Source organism: Xenopus tropicalis, chromosome 1 (assembly GCF_000004195.4).
Source record: "Xenopus tropicalis strain Nigerian chromosome 1, UCB_Xtro_10.0, whole genome shotgun sequence".
NCBI classification, from domain to species: domain Eukaryota; kingdom Metazoa; phylum Chordata; class Amphibia; order Anura; family Pipidae; genus Xenopus; species Xenopus tropicalis.
The window spans coordinates 198,538,623-198,565,147 of record NC_030677.2 but is presented as its reverse complement, the minus strand read 5'-3'; the positions used below and the strand labels follow the sequence as shown (position 1 = coordinate 198,565,147).

At 30.8% G+C, this 26,525-nt stretch overlaps 1 protein-coding gene across 3 annotated transcripts in view; it reads left to right on the top strand.

The window, feature by feature from the left end:
* Positions 1 to 26,305, top strand: part of spef2 (sperm flagellar 2) — a 107,461-nt gene extending 81,156 nt beyond the window's left edge. For all 3 annotated transcript variants that reach the window (XM_031894702.1, XM_031894707.1, XM_031894698.1), the window contains exons 36-37: positions 25,690 to 25,812; positions 26,057 to 26,305. In XM_031894702.1, the coding sequence (XP_031750562.1) occupies positions 25,690 to 25,812; positions 26,057 to 26,137 (204 nt within the window). In that variant the 3' untranslated portion in view covers positions 26,138 to 26,305. The remainder of the gene's footprint in view (positions 1 to 25,689; positions 25,813 to 26,056) is intronic.
* Positions 26,306 to 26,525: the final 220 nt, after the last annotated feature.

Here is a 26,525-nt window from a genome sequence, read left to right as displayed (position 1 = left end):
CTGTAATACTGTATCTGTATCTGTAATACTGTATCTGTATCTGTAATACTGTATCTGTAATACTGTATCTGTAATACTGTATCTGTAATACGGTATCTGTATCTGTAATACTGTATCTATCTGTAATACTGTATCTGTAATACTGTATTAGCCAGATACAGATACAGATACAGTATTACGATACAGATACAGTATTACAGATACAGTATTACAGATACAGTATTACAGATACAGTATTACAGATACAGTATTACGGATACAGTATTACGGATACAGTATTACAGATACAGATACAGTATTACAGATACCAGTATTACGGATACAGATACAGTATTACAGATACAGTATTACGGATACAGATACAGTATTACAGATACAGTATTACAGATACCGTATTACAGATACAGATACAGTATTACAGATACAGATACAGTATTACAGATAGATACAGTATTAGAGATACAGATACAGTATTACAGATAGATACAGTATTACAGATAGATACAGTATTACAGATACCGTATTACAGATACCGTATTACAGATACCGTATTACAGATACAGTATTACAGATACAGATACAGTATTACAGATACAGTATTACAGATACAGTATTACAGATACAGTATTACAGATACAGATACAGTATTACAGATACAGATACAGTATTACAGATACAGTATTACGGATACAGTGTTACTTATACAGTATTACAGATACAGATACAGTATTACAGATACAGTATTACAGATACATATTACAGATACAGTATTACGGATACAGATACAGTATTACAGATACAGTATTACAGATACAGATACAGTATTACAGATACAGTATTACAGATACAGATACAGTATTACAGATACAGATACAGTATTACAGATACAGATACAGTATTACAGATACAGTATTACAGATACAGTATTACAGATACAGTATTACAGATACAGATACAGTATTACAGATACAGTATTACAGATACAGATACAGTATTACAGATACAGATACAGTATTACAGATACAGTATTACAGATACAGTATTACAGATACAGATACAGTATTACAGATACAGATACAGATACAGTATTACAGATACAGATACAGTATTACAGATACAGTATTACAGATACAGTATTACAGATACAGTATTACAGATACAGTATTACAGATACAGATACAGTATTACAGATACAGTATTACAGATACAGATACAGTATTACAGATACAGTATTACAGAATTACAGATACAGTATTACGGATACAGATACAGTATTACGGATACAGTATTACAGATACAGTATTACAGATACAGTATTACAGATACAGTATTACAGATACAGATACAGTATTACAGATACAGATACAGTATTACAGATACAGATACAGTATACAGATACAGTATTACAGATACAGTATTACAGATACAGTATTACAGTATTACAGATACAGTATTACAGATACAGTATTACAGATACAGTATTACAGATACAGTATTACGGATACAGTATTACAGATACAGTATTACGGATACAGATACAGTATTACAGATACAGATACAGTATACAGTATTACAGATACAGATACAGTATTACAGATACAGTATTACAGATACAGTATTACAGATACAGTATTACAGATAGATACCGTATTACCGATACCGTATTACAGATACCGTATTACAGATACCGTATTACAGATACCGTATTACAGATACCGTATTACAGATACAGTATTACAGATACAGTATTACAGATAGATACAGTATTACAGATACAGATACCGTATTACAGATACCGTATTACAGATACCCGTATTACAGATACCGTATTACAGATACCGTATTACAGATACAGATACAGGTATTACAGATACAGTATTACAGATACAGTATTACAGATACAGACACAGTATTACAGATATAGTATTACAGATACAGTATTACAGATAGATACAGTATTACAGATAGATACAGTATTACAGATACAGATACAGTATTACAGATACAGATACAGTATTACAGATACAGATACAGTATACAGATACCGTATTACAGATACCGTATTACAGATACAGATTACAGTATTACAGATACAGTATTACAGATACAGTATTACAGATACAGATACAGTATTACAGATACAGATACAGTAAGATACAGATACAGATACAGTACAGTATTACAGATACAGTTATTACAGATACAGTATTACAGATACAGTATTACAGATACAGTATTACGGATACAGTATTACAGATACAGTATTACGGATACAGATACAGTATTACAGATACAGATACAGTATTACAGATACAGATACAGTATTACAGATACAGTATTACAGATACAGATACAGTATTACAGATACAGTATTACAGATACAGTATTACAGATACAGTATTACAGATACAGATACAGTATTACAGATACAGATACAGTATTACAGATACAGTATTACAGATACAGATACAGTATTACAGATACAGTATTACAGATACAGTATTACAGATACAGATACAGTATTACAGATACAGACACAGTATTACAGATATAGTATTACAGATACAGTATTACAGATAGATACAGTATTACAGATAGATACAGTATTACAGATACAGTATTACAGATACAGATACAGTATTACAGATACCGTATTACAGATACCGTATTACAGATACCGTATTACAGATACAGTATTACAGATACAGTATTACAGATACAGTATTACAGATACAGATACAGTATTACAGATACAGATACAGTATTACAGATACTGTATCTATCTGTAATACTGTATCTGTAATACTGTATCTGTAATACTGTATCTGTATCTGTAATACTGTATCTGTATCTGTAATACTGTATCTGTAATACTGTATCTGTAATACTGTATCTGTAATACGGTATCTGTATCTGTAATACTGTATCTATCTGTAATACTGTATCTGTAATACTGTATTACAGATACAGATACAGTATTACAGATACAGATACAGTATTACAGATACAGATACAGTATTACAGATACAGTATTACAGATACAGTATTACAGATACAGTATTACAGATACAGTATTACGGATACAGTATTACGGATACAGTATTACAGATACAGATACAGTATTACAGATACAGTATTACGGATACAGATACAGTATTACAGATAACAGTATTACGGATACAGATACAGTATTAACAGATACAGTATTACAGATACCGTATTACAGATACAGATACAGTATTCACAGATACAGATACAGTATTACAGATACAGTATTACAGATACAGTATTACAGATACAGATACAGTTTACAGATACAGTATTACAGATACAGTATTAGAGATACAGATACAGTATTACAGATAGATACAGTATTACAGATAGATACAGTATTACAGATACCGTATTAACAGATACCGTATTACAGATACCGTATTACAGATACAGTATTACAGATACAGATACAGTATTACAGATACAGTATTACAGATACAGTATTACAGATACAGTATTACAGATACAGATACAGTATTAAGATACAGATACAGTATTACAGATACAGTATTACGGATACAGTGTTACTTATACAGTATTACAGATACAGATACAGTATTACAGATACAGTATTACAGATAATATTACAGATACAGATTACGGATACAGATACAGTATTACAGATACAGTATTACAGATACAGATACAGTATTAACAGATACAGTATTACAGATACAGTATTACAGATACAGATACAGTATTACAGATACAGTATTTACAGATACAGGATACAGTATTACAGATACAGATACAGATACAGTATTACAGATACAGATACAGTATTACAGATACAGTATTACAGATACAGTATTACAGATACAGTATTACAGATACAGATACAGTATTACAGATACAGTATTACAGATACAGTATTACAGATACATGTATTACAGATACAGTATTACAGATACAGATACAGTATTACAGATACAGATACAGTATTACAGATACAGATACAGTATTACAGATACAGTATTACAGATACAGTATTACAGATACAGTATTACAGATACAGATACAGTATTACAGATACAGTATTACAGATACAGATACAGTATTACAGATACAGAATTACGGTATTACAGATACAGTATTACAGCAATACAGTTTACAGATACAGTATTACAGATACAGTATTACAGATACAGATACAGATTACAGTACTATACAGATTACAGCATACAGTATTACAGATACAGTATTACAGATACAGTATTACAGATACAGTATTAACAGATACAGTATTACAGATACAGATACAGTATTACAGATACAGTATTACAGATACAGATACAGTATTACAGATACAGTATTACAGAATTACAGATACAGTATTACGGATACAGATACAGTATTACGGATACAGTATTACAGATACAGTATTACAAGATACAGTATTACAGATACAGTATTACAGATACAGTATTACAGATACAGATACAGTATTACAGATACAGATACAGTATTACAGATAACAGATACAGTATTACAGATACAGTATTAACAGATACAGTATTACAGATACAGTATTACAGTATTACAGATACAGTATTAAGATACAGTATTACAGATACAGTATTACAGATACAGTATTACGGCTACAGTATTACAGATACAGTATTACATACAGATACAGTATTACAGATACAGATACAGTATACAGTATTACAGATACAGATACAGTATTACAGATACAGTATTACAGATACAGTATTACAGATACAGTATTACAGATAGATACCGTATTACAGATACCGTATTACAGATACCGTATTACAGATACCGTATTACAGATACCGTATTACAGATACCGTATTACAGATACAGTATTACAGATACAGTATTACAGATACAGTATTACAGATAGATACAGTATTACAGATACAGATACCGTATTACAGATACCGTATTACAGATACCGTATTACAGATACCGTATTACAGATACCGTATTACAGATACAGATACAGTATTACAGATACAGTATTACAGATACAGTATTACAGATACAGACACAGTATTACAGATATAGTATTACAGATACAGTATTACAGATAGATACAGTATTACAGATAGATACAGTATTACAGATACAGATACAGTATTACAGATACAGATACAGTATTACAGATACAGATACAGTATTACAGATACCGTATTACAGATACCGTATTACAGATACAGATACAGTATTACAGATACAGTATTACAGATACAGTATTACAGATACAGATACAGTATTACAGATACAGATACAGTATTACAGATACAGATACAGTATTACAGATACAGTATTACAGATACAGTATTACAGATACAGTATTACAGATACAGTATTACGGATACAGTATTACAGATACAGTATTACGGATACAGATACAGTATTACAGATACAGATACAGTATTACAGATACAGATACAGTATTACAGATACAGTATTACAGATACAGATACAGTATTACAGATACAGTATTACAGATACAGTATTACAGATACAGTATTACAGATACAGTATTACAGATACAGATACAGTATTACAGATACAGATACAGTATTACAGATACAGATACAGTATTACAGATACAGATACAGTATTACAGATACAGTATTACAGATACAGTATTATAGATACAGTATTATAGATACAGTATTACAGATACAGATACAGTATTACAGATACAGATACAGTATTACAGATACAGATACAGTATTACAGATACAGTATTACAGATACAGATACAGTATTACAGATACAGTATTACAGATACAGTATTACAGATACAGATACAGATACAGTATTACAGATACAGATACAGTATTACAGATACAGTATTACAGATACAGTATTACAGATACAGATACAGTATTACAGATACAGTATTACAGATACAGTATTACAGATACAGTATTACAGATACAGATACAGTATTACAGATACAGATACAGTATTACAGATACAGATACAGTATTACAGATACAGTATTACAGATACAGTATTACAGATACAGTATTACAGATACAGATACAGTATTACAGATACAGTATTACAGATACAGATACAGTATTACAGATACAGATACAGTATTACAGATACAAATACAGTATTACAGATACAGATACAGTATTACAGATACAGTATTACAGATACAGTATTACAGATACAGTATTACAGATACAGTATTACAGATACAGATACAGTATTACAGATACAGTATTACAGATACAGTATTACAGATACAGTATTACAGATACAGATACAGTATTACAGATACAGACACAGTATTACAGATATAGTATTACAGATATAGTATTACAGATACAGTATTACAGATATAGTATTACAGATAGATACAGTATTACAGATACAGATACAGTATTACAGATACCGTATTACAGATACCGTATTACAGATACCGTATTACAGATACCGTATTACAGATACCGTATTACAGATACAGATACAGTATTACAGATACAGTATTACAGATACAGATACAGTATTACAGATACAGATACAGTATTACAGATACAGATACAGTATTACAGATACATTATTACAGATACAGTATTACAGATACAGTATTACAGTTACAGTATTACAGATACAGTATTACAGATACAGTATTACAGATACAGATACAGTATTACAGATACAGATACAGTATTACAGATACAGTATTACAGATACAGATACAGTATTACAGATACAGTATTACAGATACAGTATTACAGATACAGATACAGTATTACAGATACAGACACAGTATTACAGATATAGTATTACAGATACAGTATTACAGATACAGTATTACAGATAGATACAGTATTACAGATAGATACAGTATTACAGATACAGATACAGTATTACAGATACAGATACCGTATTACAGATACAGTATTACAGATACCGTATTATAGATACAGTATTACAGATACAGTATTACAGATACAGATACAGTATTACAGATACAGATACAGTATTACAGATACAGATACAGTATTACAGATACAGTATTACAGATACAGATACAGTATTACAGATACAGTATTACAGATACAGTATTACAGATACAGATACAGATACAGTATTACAGATACAGACACAGTATTACAGATATAGTATTACAGATACAGTATTACAGATAGATACAGTATTACAGATACAGTATTACAGATACAGTATTACAGATACAGTATTACAGATACAGATACCGTATTACAGATACCGTATTACAGATACCGTATTACAGATACCGTATTACAGATACCGTATTACAGATACAGTATTACAGATACAGTATTACAGATACAGATACAGTATTACAGATACAGATACAGTATTACAGATACTGTATCTACTGTAATACTGTATACTGTAATACTGTATCTGTAATACTGTATCTGTACTGTAATACTGTATCTGTATTGTAATACTGTATCTGTAATACTGTATCTGTAATACTGTATCTGTAATACGGTATGTATCTGTAATACTGTATCTATCTGTAATACTGTATCTGTAATACTGTATTACAGATACAGATACAGTATTACAGATACAGATACAGTATTACAGATACAGATACAGTATTACAGATACAGTATTACAGATACAGTATTACAGATACAGTATTACAGATACAGTATTACAGATAGATACAGTATTACAGATACAGATACAGTATTACAGATACAGTATTACAGATACAGTATTACAGATACAGTATTACAGATACAGTATTACAGATACAGTATTACAGATACAGATACAGTATTACAGATACAGTATTACAGATACAGATACAGTATTACAGATACAGATACAGTATTACAGATACAGATACAGTATTACAGATACAGTATTACAGATACAGTATTACAGATACAGTATTACAGATACAGTATTACAGATACAGTATTACAGATACAGTATTACAGATACAGATACAGTATTACAGATACAGATACAGTATTACAGATACAGTATTACAGATACAGATACAGTATTACAGATACAGTATTACAGATACAGTATTACAGATACAGATACAGTATTACAGATACAGATACAGTATTACAGATATAGTATTACAGATACAGTATTACAGATACAGTATTACAGATAGATACAGTATTACAGATAGATACAGTATTACAGATACAGATACAGTATTACAGATACAGATACCGTATTACAGATACCGTATTACAGATACCGTATTACAGATACCGTATTACAGATACCGTATTACAGATACAGTATTACAGATACAGATACAGTATTACAGATACAGATACAGTATTACAGATACAGATACAGTATTACAGATACAGTATTACAGATACAGATACAGTATTACAGATACAGTATTACAGATACAGTATTACAGATACAGATACAGTATTACAGATACAGACACAGTATTACAGATATAGTATTACAGATACAGTATTACAGATAGATACAGTATTACAGATAGATACAGTATTACAGATACAGTATTACAGATACAGATACCGTATTACAGATACCGTATTACAGATACCGTATTACAGATACCGTATTACAGATACCGTATTACAGATACAGTATTACAGATACAGTATTACAGATACAGATACAGTATTACAGATACAGATACAGTATTACAGATACTGTATCTATCTGTAATACTGTATCTGTAATACTGTATCTGTAATACTGTATCTGTATCTGTAATACTGTATCTGTATCTGTAATACTGTATCTGTAATACTGTATCTGTAATACTGTATCTGTAATACGGTATCTGTATCTGTAATACTGTATCTATCTGTAATACTGTATCTGTAATACTGTATTACAGATACAGATACAGTATTACAGATACAGATACAGTATTACAGATACAGATACAGTATTACAGATACAGTATTACAGATACAGTATTACAGATACAGTATTACAGATACAGTATTACGGATACAGTATTACGGATACAGTATTACAGATACAGATACAGTATTACAGATACAGTATTACGGATACAGATACAGTATTACAGATACAGTATTACGGATACAGATACAGTATTACAGATACAGTATTACAGATACCGTATTACAGATACAGATACAGTATTACAGATACAGATACAGTATTACAGATAGATACAGTATTAGAGATACAGATACAGTATTACAGATAGATACAGTATTACAGATAGATACAGTATTACAGATACCGTATTACAGATACCGTATTACAGATACCGTATTACAGATACAGTATTACAGATACAGATACAGTATTACAGATACAGTATTACAGATACAGTATTACAGATACAGTATTACAGATACAGATACAGTATTACAGATACAGATACAGTATTACAGATACAGTATTACGGATACAGTGTTACTTATACAGTATTACAGATACAGATACAGTATTACAGATACAGTATTACAGATACATATTACAGATACAGTATTACGGATACAGATACAGTATTACAGATACAGTATTACAGATACAGATACAGTATTACAGATACAGTATTACAGATACAGATACAGTATTACAGATACAGATACAGTATTACAGATACAGATACAGTATTACAGATACAGTATTACAGATACAGTATTACAGATACAGTATTACAGATACAGATACAGTATTACAGATACAGTATTACAGATACAGATACAGTATTACAGATACAGATACAGTATTACAGATACAGTATTACAGATACAGTATTACAGATACAGATACAGTATTACAGATACAGATACAGATACAGTATTACAGATACAGATACAGTATTACAGATACAGTATTACAGATACAGTATTACAGATACAGTATTACAGATACAGTATTACAGATACAGTATTACAGATACAGTATTACAGATACAGTATTACAGATACAGATACAGTATTACAGATACAGTATTACAGATACAGATACAGTATTACAGATACAGTATTACAGAATTACAGATACAGTATTACGGATACAGATACAGTATTACGGATACAGTATTACAGATACAGTATTACAGATACAGTATTACAGATACAGTATTACAGATACAGATACAGTATTACAGATACAGATACAGTATTACAGATACAGATACAGTATTACAGATACAGTATTACAGATACAGTATTACAGATACAGTATTACAGTATTACAGATACAGTATTACAGATACAGTATTACAGATACAGTATTACAGATACAGTATTACGGATACAGTATTACAGATACAGTATTACGGATACAGATACAGTATTACAGATACAGATACAGTATACAGTATTACAGATACAGATACAGTATTACAGATACAGTATTACAGATACAGTATTACAGATACAGTATTACAGATAGATACCGTATTACAGATACCGTATTACAGATACCGTATTACAGATACCGTATTACAGATACCGTATTACAGATACAGTATTACAGATACAGTATTACAGATAGATACAGTATTACAGATACAGATACCGTATTACAGATACCGTATTACAGATACCGTATTACAGATACCGTATTACAGATACCGTATTACAGATACAGATACAGTATTACAGATACAGTATTACAGATACAGTATTACAGATACAGACACAGTATTACAGATATAGTATTACAGATACAGTATTACAGATAGATACAGTATTACAGATAGATACAGTATTACAGATACAGATACAGTATTACAGATACAGATACAGTATTACAGATACAGATACAGTATTACAGATACCGTATTACAGATACCGTATTACAGATACAGATACAGTATTACAGATACAGTATTACAGATACAGTATTACAGATACAGATACAGTATTACAGATACAGATACAGTATTACAGATACAGATACAGTATTACAGATACAGTATTACAGATACAGTATTACAGATACAGTATTACAGATACAGTATTACGGATACAGTATTACAGATACAGTATTACGGATACAGATACAGTATTACAGATACAGATACAGTATTACAGATACAGATACAGTATTACAGATACAGTATTACAGATACAGATACAGTATTACAGATACAGTATTACAGATACAGTATTACAGATACAGTATTACAGATACAGATACAGTATTACAGATACAGATACAGTATTACAGATACAGTATTACAGATACAGATACAGTATTACAGATACAGTATTACAGATACAGTATTACAGATACAGATACAGTATTACAGATACAGACACAGTATTACAGATATAGTATTACAGATACAGTATTACAGATAGATACAGTATTACAGATAGATACAGTATTACAGATACAGTATTACAGATACAGATACAGTATTACAGATACCGTATTACAGATACCGTATTACAGATACCGTATTACAGATACAGTATTACAGATACAGTATTACAGATACAGTATTACAGATACAGATACAGTATTACAGATACAGATACAGTATTACAGATACTGTATCTATCTGTAATACTGTATCTGTAATACTGTATCTGTAATACTGTATCTGTATCTGTAATACTGTATCTGTATCTGTAATACTGTATCTGTAATACTGTATCTGTAATACTGTATCTGTAATACGGTATCTGTATCTGTAATACTGTATCTATCTGTAATACTGTATCTGTAATACTGTATTACAGATACAGATACAGTATTACAGATACAGATACAGTATTACAGATACAGATACAGTATTACAGATACAGTATTACAGATACAGTATTACAGATACAGTATTACAGATACAGTATTACGGATACAGTATTACGGATACAGTATTACAGATACAGATACAGTATTACAGATACAGTATTACGGATACAGATACAGTATTACAGATACAGTATTACGGATACAGATACAGTATTACAGATACAGTATTACAGATACCGTATTACAGATACAGATACAGTATTACAGATACAGATACAGTATTACAGATACAGTATTACAGATACAGTATTACAGATACAGATACAGTATTACAGATACAGTATTACAGATACAGTATTAGAGATACAGATACAGTATTACAGATAGATACAGTATTACAGATAGATACAGTATTACAGATACCGTATTACAGATACCGTATTACAGATACCGTATTACAGATACAGTATTACAGATACAGATACAGTATTACAGATACAGTATTACAGATACAGTATTACAGATACAGTATTACAGATACAGATACAGTATTACAGATACAGATACAGTATTACAGATACAGTATTACGGATACAGTGTTACTTATACAGTATTACAGATACAGATACAGTATTACAGATACAGTATTACAGATACATATTACAGATACAGTATTACGGATACAGATACAGTATTACAGATACAGTATTACAGATACAGATACAGTATTACAGATACAGTATTACAGATACAGTATTACAGATACAGATACAGTATTACAGATACAGTATTACAGATACAGATACAGTATTACAGATACAGATACAGATACAGTATTACAGATACAGATACAGTATTACAGATACAGTATTACAGATACAGTATTACAGATACAGTATTACAGATACAGATACAGTATTACAGATACAGTATTACAGATACAGTATTACAGATACAGTATTACAGATACAGTATTACAGATACAGATACAGTATTACAGATACAGATACAGTATTACAGATACAGATACAGTATTACAGATACAGTATTACAGATACAGTATTACAGATACAGTATTACAGATACAGATACAGTATTACAGATACAGTATTACAGATACAGATACAGTATTACAGATACAGATACAGTATTACAGATACAGTATTACAGATACAGTATTACAGATACAGATACAGTATTACAGATACAGATACAGATACAGTATTACAGATACAGATACAGTATTACAGATACAGTATTACAGATACAGTATTACAGATACAGTATTACAGATACAGTATTACAGATACAGTATTACAGATACAGATACAGTATTACAGATACAGTATTACAGATACAGATACAGTATTACAGATACAGTATTACAGAATTACAGATACAGTATTACGGATACAGATACAGTATTACGGATACAGTATTACAGATACAGTATTACAGATACAGTATTACAGATACAGTATTACAGATACAGTATTACAGATACAGATACAGTATTACAGATACAGATACAGTATTACAGATACAGATACAGTATTACAGATACAGTATTACAGATACAGTATTACAGATACAGTATTACAGTATTACAGATACAGTATTACAGATACAGTATTACAGATACAGTATTACAGATACAGTATTACGGATACAGTATTACAGATACAGTATTACGGATACAGATACAGTATTACAGATACAGATACAGTATACAGTATTACAGATACAGATACAGTATTACAGATACAGTATTACAGATACAGTATTACAGATACAGTATTACAGATAGATACCGTATTACAGATACCGTATTACAGATACCGTATTACAGATACCGTATTACAGATACCGTATTACAGATACAGTATTACAGATACAGTATTACAGATACAGTATTACAGATAGATACAGTATTACAGATACAGATACCGTATTACAGATACCGTATTACAGATACCGTATTACAGATACCGTATTACAGATACCGTATTACAGATACAGATACAGTATTACAGATACAGTATTACAGATACAGTATTACAGATACAGACACAGTATTACAGATATAGTATTACAGATACAGTATTACAGATAGATACAGTATTACAGATAGATACAGTATTACAGATACAGATACAGTATTACAGATACAGATACAGTATTACAGATACAGATACAGTATTACAGATACCGTATTACAGATACCGTATTACAGATACAGATACAGTATTACAGATACAGTATTACAGATACAGTATTACAGATACAGATACAGTATTACAGATACAGATACAGTATTACAGATACAGATACAGTATTACAGATACAGTATTACAGATACAGTATTACAGATACAGTATTACAGATACAGTATTACGGATACAGTATTACAGATACAGTATTACGGATACAGATACAGTATTTACAGATACAGATACAGTATTACAGATACAGAATACAGTATTACAGATACAGTATTACAGATACAGATACAGTATTACAGATACAGTATTACAGATACAGTATTACAGATACAGTATTACAGATACAGTATTACAGATTACAGATAACAGTATACAGATACAGATACAGTATTACAGATACAGATACAGTATTACAGATACAGATACAGTATTACAGATACAGTATTACAGATACAGTATTATAGATACAGTATTATAGATACAGTATTACAGATACAGATACAGTTTACAGATACAGATACAGTATTACAGATACAGATACAGTATTACAGATACAGTATTTACAGATACAGATACAGTATTACAGATACAGTATTACAGATACAGTATTACAGATACAGATACAGATACAGTATTACAGATACAGATACAGTATTACAGATACAGTATTACAGATACAGTATTACAGATACAGAAGTATACAGATACAGTATTACAGATACAGTATTACAGATACAGTATTACAGATACAGATACAGTATTACAGATACAGATACAGTATTACAGATACAGATACAGTATTACAGATACAGTATTACAGATACAGTATTACAGATACAGTATTACAGATACAGATACAGTATTACAGATACAGTATTACAGATACAGATACAGTATTACAGATACAGATACAGTATTACAGATACAATACAGTATTACAGATACAGATACAGTATTACAGATACAGTATTACAGATACAGTATTACAGATACAGTATTACAGATACCGTATTACAGATACAGATACAGTATTACAGATACAGTATTACAGATACAGTATTACAGATACAGTATTACAGATACAGATACAGTATTACAGATACAGACACAGTATTACAGATATAGTATTACAGATATAGTATTACAGATACAGTATTACAGATATAGTATTACAGATAGATACAGTATTACAGATACAGATACAGTATTACAGATACCGTATTACAGATACCGTATTACAGATACCGTATTACAGATACCGTATTACAGATACCGTATTACAGATACAGATACAGTATTACAGATACAGTATTACAGATACAGATACAGTATTACAGATACAGATACAGTATTACAGATACAGATACAGGATTACAGATACATTATTACAGATACAGTATTACAGATACAGTATTACAGTTACAGTATTACAGATACAGTATACAGATACAGTATTACAGATACAGATACAGTATTACAGATACAGATACAGTATTACAGATACAGTATTACAGATACAGATACAGTATTACAGATACAGTATTACAGATACAGTATTACAGATACAGATACAGTATTACAGATACAGACACAGTATTACAGATATAGTATTACAGATACAGTATTACAGATACAGTATTACAGATAGATACAGTATTACAGATAGATACAGTATTACAGATACAGATACAGTATTACAGATACAGATACCGTATTACAGATACCGTATTACAGATACCGTATTACAGATACCGTATTACAGATACCGTATTACAGATACAGTATTACAGATACAGATACAGTATTACAGATACAGATACAGTATTACAGATACAGATACAGTATTACAGATACAGTATTACAGATACAGATACAGTATTACAGATACAGTATTACAGATACAGTATTACAGATACAGATACAGTATTACAGATACAGACACAGTATTACAGATATAGTATTACAGATACAGTATTACAGATAGATACAGTATTACAGATAGATACAGTATTACAGATACAGTATTACAGATACAGATACCGTATTACAGATACCGTATTACAGATACCGTATTACAGATACCGTATTACAGATACCGTATTACAGATACAGTATTACAGATACAGTATTACAGATACAGATACAGTATTACAGATACAGATACAGTATTACAGATACTGTATCTATCTGTAATACTGTATCTGTAATACTGTATCTGTAATACTGTATCTGTATCTGTAATTACTGTATCTGTATCTGTAATACTGTATCTGTAATACTGTATCTGTAATACTGTATCTGTAATACGGTATCTGTATCTGTAATACTGTATCTATCTGTAATACTGTATCTGTAATACTGTTTTACAGATACAGATACAGTATTACAGATACAGATACAGTATTACAGATACAGATACAGTATTACAGATACAGATACAGTATTACAGATACAGTATTACAGATACAGTATTACAGATACAGTATTACAGATACAGTATTACGGATACAGTATTACGGATACAGTATTACAGATACAGATACAGTATTACAGATACAGTATTACGGATACAGATACAGTATTACAGATACAGTATTACGGATACAGATACAGTATTACAGATACAGTATTACAGATACCGTATTACAGATACAGATACAGTATTACAGATACAGATACAGTATTACAGATAGATACAGTATTAGAGATACAGATACAGTATTACAGATAGATACAGTATTACAGATAGATACAGTATTACAGATACCGTATTACAGATACCGTATTACAGATACCGTATTACAGATACAGTATTACAGATACAGATACAGTATTACAGATACAGTATTACAGATACAGTATTACAGATACAGTATTACAGATACAGTATTACAGATACAGATACAGTATTACAGATACAGATACAGTATTACAGATACAGTATTACGGATACAGTGTTACTTATACAGTATTACAGATACAGATACAGTATTACAGATACAGTATTACAGATACAGTATTACGGATACAGATACAGTATTACAGATACAGTATTACAGATACAGATACAGTATTACAGATACAGTATTACAGATACAGTATTACAGATACAGATACAGTATTACAGATACAGTATTACAGATACAGATACAGTATTACAGATACAGATACAGTATTACAGATTACAGTATTACAGATACAGTATTACAGATACAGTATTACAGATACAGTATTACAGATACAGTATTACAGATACAGATACAGTATTACAGATACAGTATTACAGATACAGTATTACAGATACAGTATTACAGATACAGATACAGTATTACAGATACAGATACAGTATTACAGATACAGATACAGTATTACAGATACAGTATTACAGATACAGTATTACAGATACAGTATTACAGATACAGATACAGTATTACAGATACAGTATTACAGATACAGTATTACAGATACAGATACAGTATTACAGATACAGATACAGTATGACTAGACTTACAGATACAGTATTACAGATACAAGTATTACAGATACAGATACGAGGTATTTACAGATACAGTATTACAGATACAGATACAGTATTACAAGATACAGTATACAGATACCAGTATTACAGATTACAGTATTACAGATACAGATACAGTATTACAGATACAGTATTACAGATACAGTATTACAGATACAGTATTACAGATACAGATACAGTATTACAGATACAGTATTACAGATACAGATACAGTATTACAGATACAGTATTACAGAATTACAGATACAGTATTACGGATACAGATACAGTATTACGGATACAGTATTACAGATACAGTATTACAGATACAGTATTACAGATACAGTATTACAGATACAGTATTACAGATACAGATACAGTATTACAGATACAGATACAGTATTACAGATACAGTATTACAGATACAGTATTACAGATACAGTATTACAGTATTACAGATACAGTATTACAGATACAGTATTACGGATACAGTATTACGGATACAGTATTACAGATACAGTATTACGGATACAGATACAGTATTACAGATACAGATACAGTATACAGTATTACAGATACAGATACAGTATTACAGATACAGTATTACAGATACAGTATTACAGATACAGTATTACAGATAGATACAGTATTACAGATACCGTATTACAGATACCGTATTACAGATACCGTATTACAGATACCGTATTACAGATACCGTATTACAGATACAGTATTACAGATAGATACAGTATTACAGATACAGATACCGTATTACAGATACCGTATTACAGATACCGTATTACAGATACCGTATTACAGATACCGTATTACAGATACCGTATTACAGATACAGATACAGTATTACAGATACAGTATTACAGATACAGACACAGTATTACAGATATAGTATTACAGATACAGTATTACAGATAGATACAGTATTACAGATAGATACAGTATTACAGATACAGATACAGTATTACAGATACAGATACAGTATTACAGATACAGATACAGTATTACAGATACCGTATTACAGATACCGTATTACAGATACAGATACAGTATTACAGATACAGTATTACAGATACAGTATTACAGATACAGATACAGTATTACAGATACAGATACAGTATTACAGATACAGATACAGTATTACAGATACAGTATTACAGATACAGTATTACAGATACAGTATTACAGATACAGTATTACGGATACAGTATTACAGATACAGTATTACGGATACAGATACAGTATTACAGATACAGATACAGTATTACAGATACAGATACAGTATTACAGATACAGATACAGTATTACAGATACAGTATTACAGATACAGATACAGTATTACAGATACAGTATTACAGATACAGTATTACAGATACAGTATTACAGATACAGATACAGTATTACAGATACAGATACAGTATTACAGATACAGATACAGTATTACAGATACAGTATTACAGATACAGTATTATAGATACAGTATTATAGATACAGTATTACAGATACAGATACAGTATTACAGATACAGATACAGTATTACAGATACAGATACAGTATTACAGATACAGTATTACAGATACAGATACAGTATTACAGATACAGTATTACAGATACAGATACAGATACAGTATTACAGATACAGATACAGTATTACAGATACAGTATTACAGATACAGTATTACAGATACAGATACAGTATTACAGATACAGTATTACAGATACAGTATTACAGATACAGTATTACAGATACAGATACAGTATTACAGATACAGATACAGTATTACAGATACAGATACAGTATTACAGATACAGTATTACAGATACAGTATTACAGATACAGTATTACAGATACAGATACAGTATTACAGATACAGTATTACAGATACAGATACAGTATTACAGATACAGATACAGTATTACAGATACAAATACAGTATTACAGATACAGATACAGTATTACAGATACAGTATTACAGATACAGTATTACAGATACCGTATTACAGATACAGATACAGTATTACAGATACAGTATTACAGATACAGTATTACAGATACAGTATTACAGATACAGATACAGTATTACAGATACAGACACAGTATTACAGATATAGTATTACAGATATAGTATTACAGATACAGTATTACAGATATAGTATTACAGATAGATACAGTATTACAGATACAGATACAGTATTACAGATACAGATACAGTATTACAGATACCGTATTACAGATACCGTATTACAGATACCGTATTACAGATACCGTATTACAGATACAGATACAGTATTACAGATACAGTATTACAGATACAGATACAGTATTACAGATACAGATACAGTATTACAGATACAGATACAGTATTACAGATACATTATTACAGATACAGTATTACAGATACAGTATTACAGTTACAGTATTACAGATACAGTATTACAGATACAGTATTACAGATACAGATACAGTATTACAGATACAGATACAGTATTACAGATACAGTATTACAGATACAGTATTACAGATAGATACAGTATTACAGATACAGTATTACAGATACAGTATTACGGATACAGTATTACGGATACAGTATTACGAATACAGTATTACGGATACAGATACAGTATTACAGATACAGTATTACAGATACCGTATTACAGATACAGATACAGTATTACAGATACAGATAGATACAGTATTACAGATACAGATACAGTATTACAGATAGATACAGTATTACAGATACCGTATTACAGATACCGTATTACAGATACCGTATTACAGATACCGTATTACAGATACAGATACAGTATTACAGATACAGTATTACAGATACAGTATTACACATACAGTATTACACATACAGTATTACACATACAGTATTACGGATACAGATACAGTATTACAGATACAGATACAGTATTACAGATACAGATACAGTATTACAGATACAGTATTACAAATACACTATTACAGATACAGTATTACGGATACAGTGTTATGGATACAGTATTACAGATACAGATACAGTATTACAGATACAGTATTACAGATACAGTATTACAGATACAGTATTACAGATACAGATACAGTATTACAGATACAGTATTACAGATACAGTATTACAGATACAGATACAGTATTACAGATACAGTATTACAGATACAGATACAGTATTACAGATACAGTATTACAAATACAGTATTACAGATACAGTATTACAGATACAGTATTACAGATACAGTATTACAGATACAGTATTACAGATACAGTATTACAGATACAGATACAGTATTACAGATACAGTATTACAGCATACAGTAAATTACAGATACAGATACGTATTACAGATATAGTATTACAGATACAGTATTACAGATCAGATACAGTATTACAGATACAGTATTACAGATACAGATACAGTATTACAGATACAGATACAGTATTACAGATACAGTATTACAGATACAGTATTACAGATACAGTATTACAGATACAGTATTACAGATACAGATACAGTATTACAGATACAGTATTACAGATACAGATACAGTATTACAGATACAGATACAGTATTACAGATATAGTATTACAGATACAGTATTACAGATACAGATACAGTATTACAGATACAGTATTACAGATACAGATACAGTATTACAGATACAGATACAGTATTACAGATACAGTATTACAGATACAATACAGTATTACAGATACAGTATTACAGATACAGTATTACAGATACAGATACAGTATTACAGAAACAGTATTACAGATACAGTATTACAGATACAGTATTACAGATACAGTATTACAGATACAGATACAGTATTACAGATACAGTATTACAGATACAGTATTACAGATACAGTATTACAGAATTACAGATACAGTATTACGGATACAGTATTACGGATACAGTATTACGGATACAGATACAGTATTACGGATACAGTATTACAGATACAGTATTACAGATACAGTATTACAGATACCGTATTACAGATACAGATACAGTATTACAGATACAGTATTACGGATACAGTATTACAGATACAGTATTACAGATACAGTATTACAGATACCGTATTACAGATACAGATACAGTATTACAGATACAGTATTACAGATAGATACAGTATTACAGATACAGATACAGTATTACAGATACAGTATTACAGATACCGTATTACAGATACCGTATTACAGATACCGTATTACAGATACCGTATTACAGATACAGTATTACAGATACAGTATTACAGATACAGAAACCGTATTACAGATACCGTATTACAGATACCGTATTACAGATACCGTATTACAGATACCGTATTACAGATACAGATACAGTATTACAGATACAGATACAGTATTACAGATACAGACACAGTATTACAGATACAGTATTACAGATACAGTATTACAGATACAGATACAGTATTACAGATACAGTATTACAGATACAGTATTACAGATACAGTATTACAGATACAGTATTACAGATACAGATACAGTATTACAGATACAGATACAGTATTACAGATACAGATACAGTATTACAGATACAGTATTACAGATACAGTATTACAGATACAGTATTACAGTATTACAGATACAGTATTACAGATACAGTATTACAGATACAGTATTACAGATACAGTATTACAGATACAGTATTACGGATACAGATACAGTATTACAGATACAGATACAGTATACAGTATTACAGATACAGATACAGTATTACAGATACAGTATTACAGATACAGTATTACAGATACCGTATTACAGATACAGATACAGTATTACAGATACAGTATTACAGATAGATACAGTATTACAGATACAGATACAGTATTACAGATACCGTATTACAGATACCGTATTACAGATACCGTATTACAGATACCGTATTACAGATACCGTATTACAGATACAGATACAGTATTACAGATACAGTATTACAGATACAGTATTACAGATACAGTATTACAGATACAGACACAGTATTACAGATATAGTATTACAGATACAGTATTACAGATAGATACAGTATTACAGATAGATACAGTATTACAGATACAGATACAGTATTACAGATACAGATACAGTATTACAGATACCGTATTACAGATACCGTATTACAGATACCGTATTACAGATACAGATACAGTATTACAGATACAGTGATACAGATACAGTATTACAGATACAGATACAGTATTACAGATACAGATACAGTATTACAGATACAGATACAGTATTACAGATACAGTATTACAGATACAGTATTACAGATACAGTATTACAGATAGATACAGTATTACAGATACAGATACAGTATTACAGATACAGATACAGTATTACAGATACAGATACAGTATTACAGATACAGTATTACAGATACAGTATTACAGATAGATACAGTATTACAGATACAGTATTACAGATACAGTATTACAGATACAGTATTACGGATACAGTATTACAGATACAGTATTACGGATACAGATACAGTATTACATATACAGTATTACGGATACAGATACAGTATTACAGATACAGTATTACAGATACCGTATTACAGATACAGATACAGTATTACAGATACAGTATTACAGATAGATACAGTATTACAGATACAGATACAGTATTACAGATACAGATACAGTATTACAGATAGATACAGTATTACAGATACAGATACAGTATTACAGATACCGTATTACAGATACCGTATTACAGATACCGTATTACAGATACCGTATTACAGATACAGTATTACAGATACAGTATTACAGATACAGTATTACAGATACAGTATTACAGATAGATACAGTATTACAGATACAGATACAGTATTACAGATACAGATACAGTATTACAGATACAGATACAGTATTACAGATAGATACAGTATTACAGATAGATACAGTATTACAGATACAGTATTACAGATACAGTATTACAGATACAGTATTACAGATACAGTATTACGGATACAGTATTACGGATACAGATACAGTATTACAAATACAGTATTACAGATACAGTATTACGGATACAGTGTTACGGATACAGTATTACAGATACAGATACAGTATTACAGATACAGTATTACAGATACAGTATTACAGATACAGTATTACAGATAGATACAGTATTACAGATAGATACAGTATTACAGATAGATACAGTATTACAGATACAGATACAGTATTACAGATACAGTGTTACGGATACAGATACAGTATTACAGATACAGTATTACAGATACAGTATTACAGATACAGTATTACAGATACAGATACCGTATTACAGATACCGTATTACAGATACTGTATTACAGATACAGATACAGTATTACAGATACAGTATTACAGATACAGTATTACAGATACAGTATTACAGATACAGTATTACAGATACAGATACAGTATTACAGATACAGATACTGTATCTGTAATACTGTATCTGTAATACTGTATCTGTAATACTGTATCTATCTGTAATACTGTATCTATCTGTAATACTGTATCTGTAATACTGTATCTGTAATACTGTATCTGTAATACGGTATCTGTAATACGGTATCTGTAATACGGTATCTGTAATACGGTATCTGTATCTGTAATACTGTATCTGTATCTGTAATACTGTATCTGTAATACTGTATCTGTAATACTGTATCTGTATCTGTAATACTGTATCTGTAATACTGTATCTGTAATACTGTATCTGTAATACTGTATCTGTATCTGTAATACTGTATCTGTCATACTGTATCTGTAATACTGTATCTGTAATACTGTATCTGTATCTGTAATACGGTATCTGTAATACTGTATTACAGATACAGTATTACAGATACAGATACAGTATTACAGATACAGATACAGTATTACAGATACCGTATTACAGATACCGTATTACAGATACAGTATTACAGATACAGTATTACAGATACAGTATTACAGTATTACTGATACAGTATTACAGATACACTATTACAGATACAGTATTACAGATACAGATACAGTATTAGAGATACAGTATTACAGATACAGTATTACAGATACAGTATTACAGATACAGATACAGTATTACAGATACAGTATTACAGATACAGTATTACAGATACAGTATTACAGATACAGTATTACAGATACAGATACAGTATTACAGATACAGTATTACAGATACAGTATTACAGATACAGTATCTGTAATACTGTATCTGTATCTGTAATACTGTGTCTGTAATTCTGTATCTGTAATACTGTATCTGTAATACTGTATCAGTAATACAGTATTACAGATACAGTATTACAGATACAGTATTACAGATACTGTATCTGTAATACTGTATCTGTAATACTGTATCTGTAATACTGTATCTGTAATACTGTATCTGTATCTGTAATACTGTATCTGTAATACTGTATCTGTATCTGTAAAACTGTATCTGTAATACTGTATTACAGATACAGTATTACAGATACAGTATTACAGATACAGATACAGTATTACAGATACAGTATTACAGATACAGATACAGTATTACAGATACAGATACAGTATTACAGATACAGTATTACAGATACAGTATTACAGATACAGTATTACAGATACAGTATTACAGATACAGATACAGTATTACAGATACAGATACAGTATTACAGATACACAATATGGTTCCAGGCAGTAAGTTATGAATATTATCTGCTTCCAAGTTAAAGTCAGTAGCGGATTCCCATTATAATGGTGTCTGGTCACAAATCTTCCATAATCCACAGGGGGGGGGGGGCCTGTGTTGTCACATGGAGTGGGGCAGTTGGAGTAGAATGGGGGACAGTTCAGGGTCCAAAGGATATTTAATTTACTTTATCTTTAATGGCCAATCACTGTTTTGCTGAATACAAATCCCAGAGTGCTTACTGGCTTTTATGGCCTATGGAACCACACACAGAGTGTAACATGGTTTCCCTGTTTGTTAATTCTGCAAAATTCAGCCACACTTTGCGCCACATTGAGCCGCAGGGGCACCATCCAGCTCAGTTCTTATGGCCAGAGCCAGGAGTCATTTATTATTCCTTCATTTATGTTTCCTGTGTATGAAATCCCTTGCTCCCTATTGCTGTGAGACTCCCATGTGCCTGTGCTTGTGTTGTTCTGCAGAGCCTCGGGCAGATATTTGCGGAGCTGGGCACCGAGCAGCAGGAATGTGTAGCTGTCGCAGCTCTTATGAGCCACCCTGCATTCCAAGACCTTCTCAGCAACTGTCACATCTACAAATTCCCAGTAAGTTCCTCTGTTAAATTGACACAATAGGGCTCTTGTACATTGACCCCAGGTTCTAGAGCACTAAAGTGCACCTGGAGTCTGTGGGGCCATGCTCTGCACCTAGCACACTGAGGCGCAAGTAGGGGACAAGATGGGGGAGTCTATGTGGGTAGGGACCCACCCGTTATGAGTACAGTGCTGGGGCTGAGTCAGACTCGGTCTTTATCCCCGTGTAAATGTAACCTGTTCTCTCGTTTTCTAGGATATTCATAGAATTCTAAACAAGCTGAAAGCCCCCCAGGCGAGTGATGGAGAGACTTTGCTGCCTGTGAGTTCAAGATGAGAATATCTGACTGCAAAACTAGACCCTTCTGTACATTCTCATCTGTCACACTATGAACTGTTACGTCTTATGCACAAAACACGAAATCTGGAACAAATTTGCTTATTTTAGAGTCATTTTGTAAAAGTGAAACAAAACTTATTAATAATTATTTATCCTTGCACTTTTCAGTGTTGGTTTCATAATTTTTTAAAGGGTAACTAAAGCCTAAAGATCTGCTGATGACAGTTGCACACTTGTGCACAAGGGAGGAGTGGGGCGGAGCATTAGCAGTGGGGGGTGGGGGAGGTAATCATAAGTCTTTTTGGACATTATTCTGCAGTGGAGCCCAGCTGAGACCTGCTACACTACTGGTTACTGCTGTTGTGCGTCCGTTTCCAGAATCTGA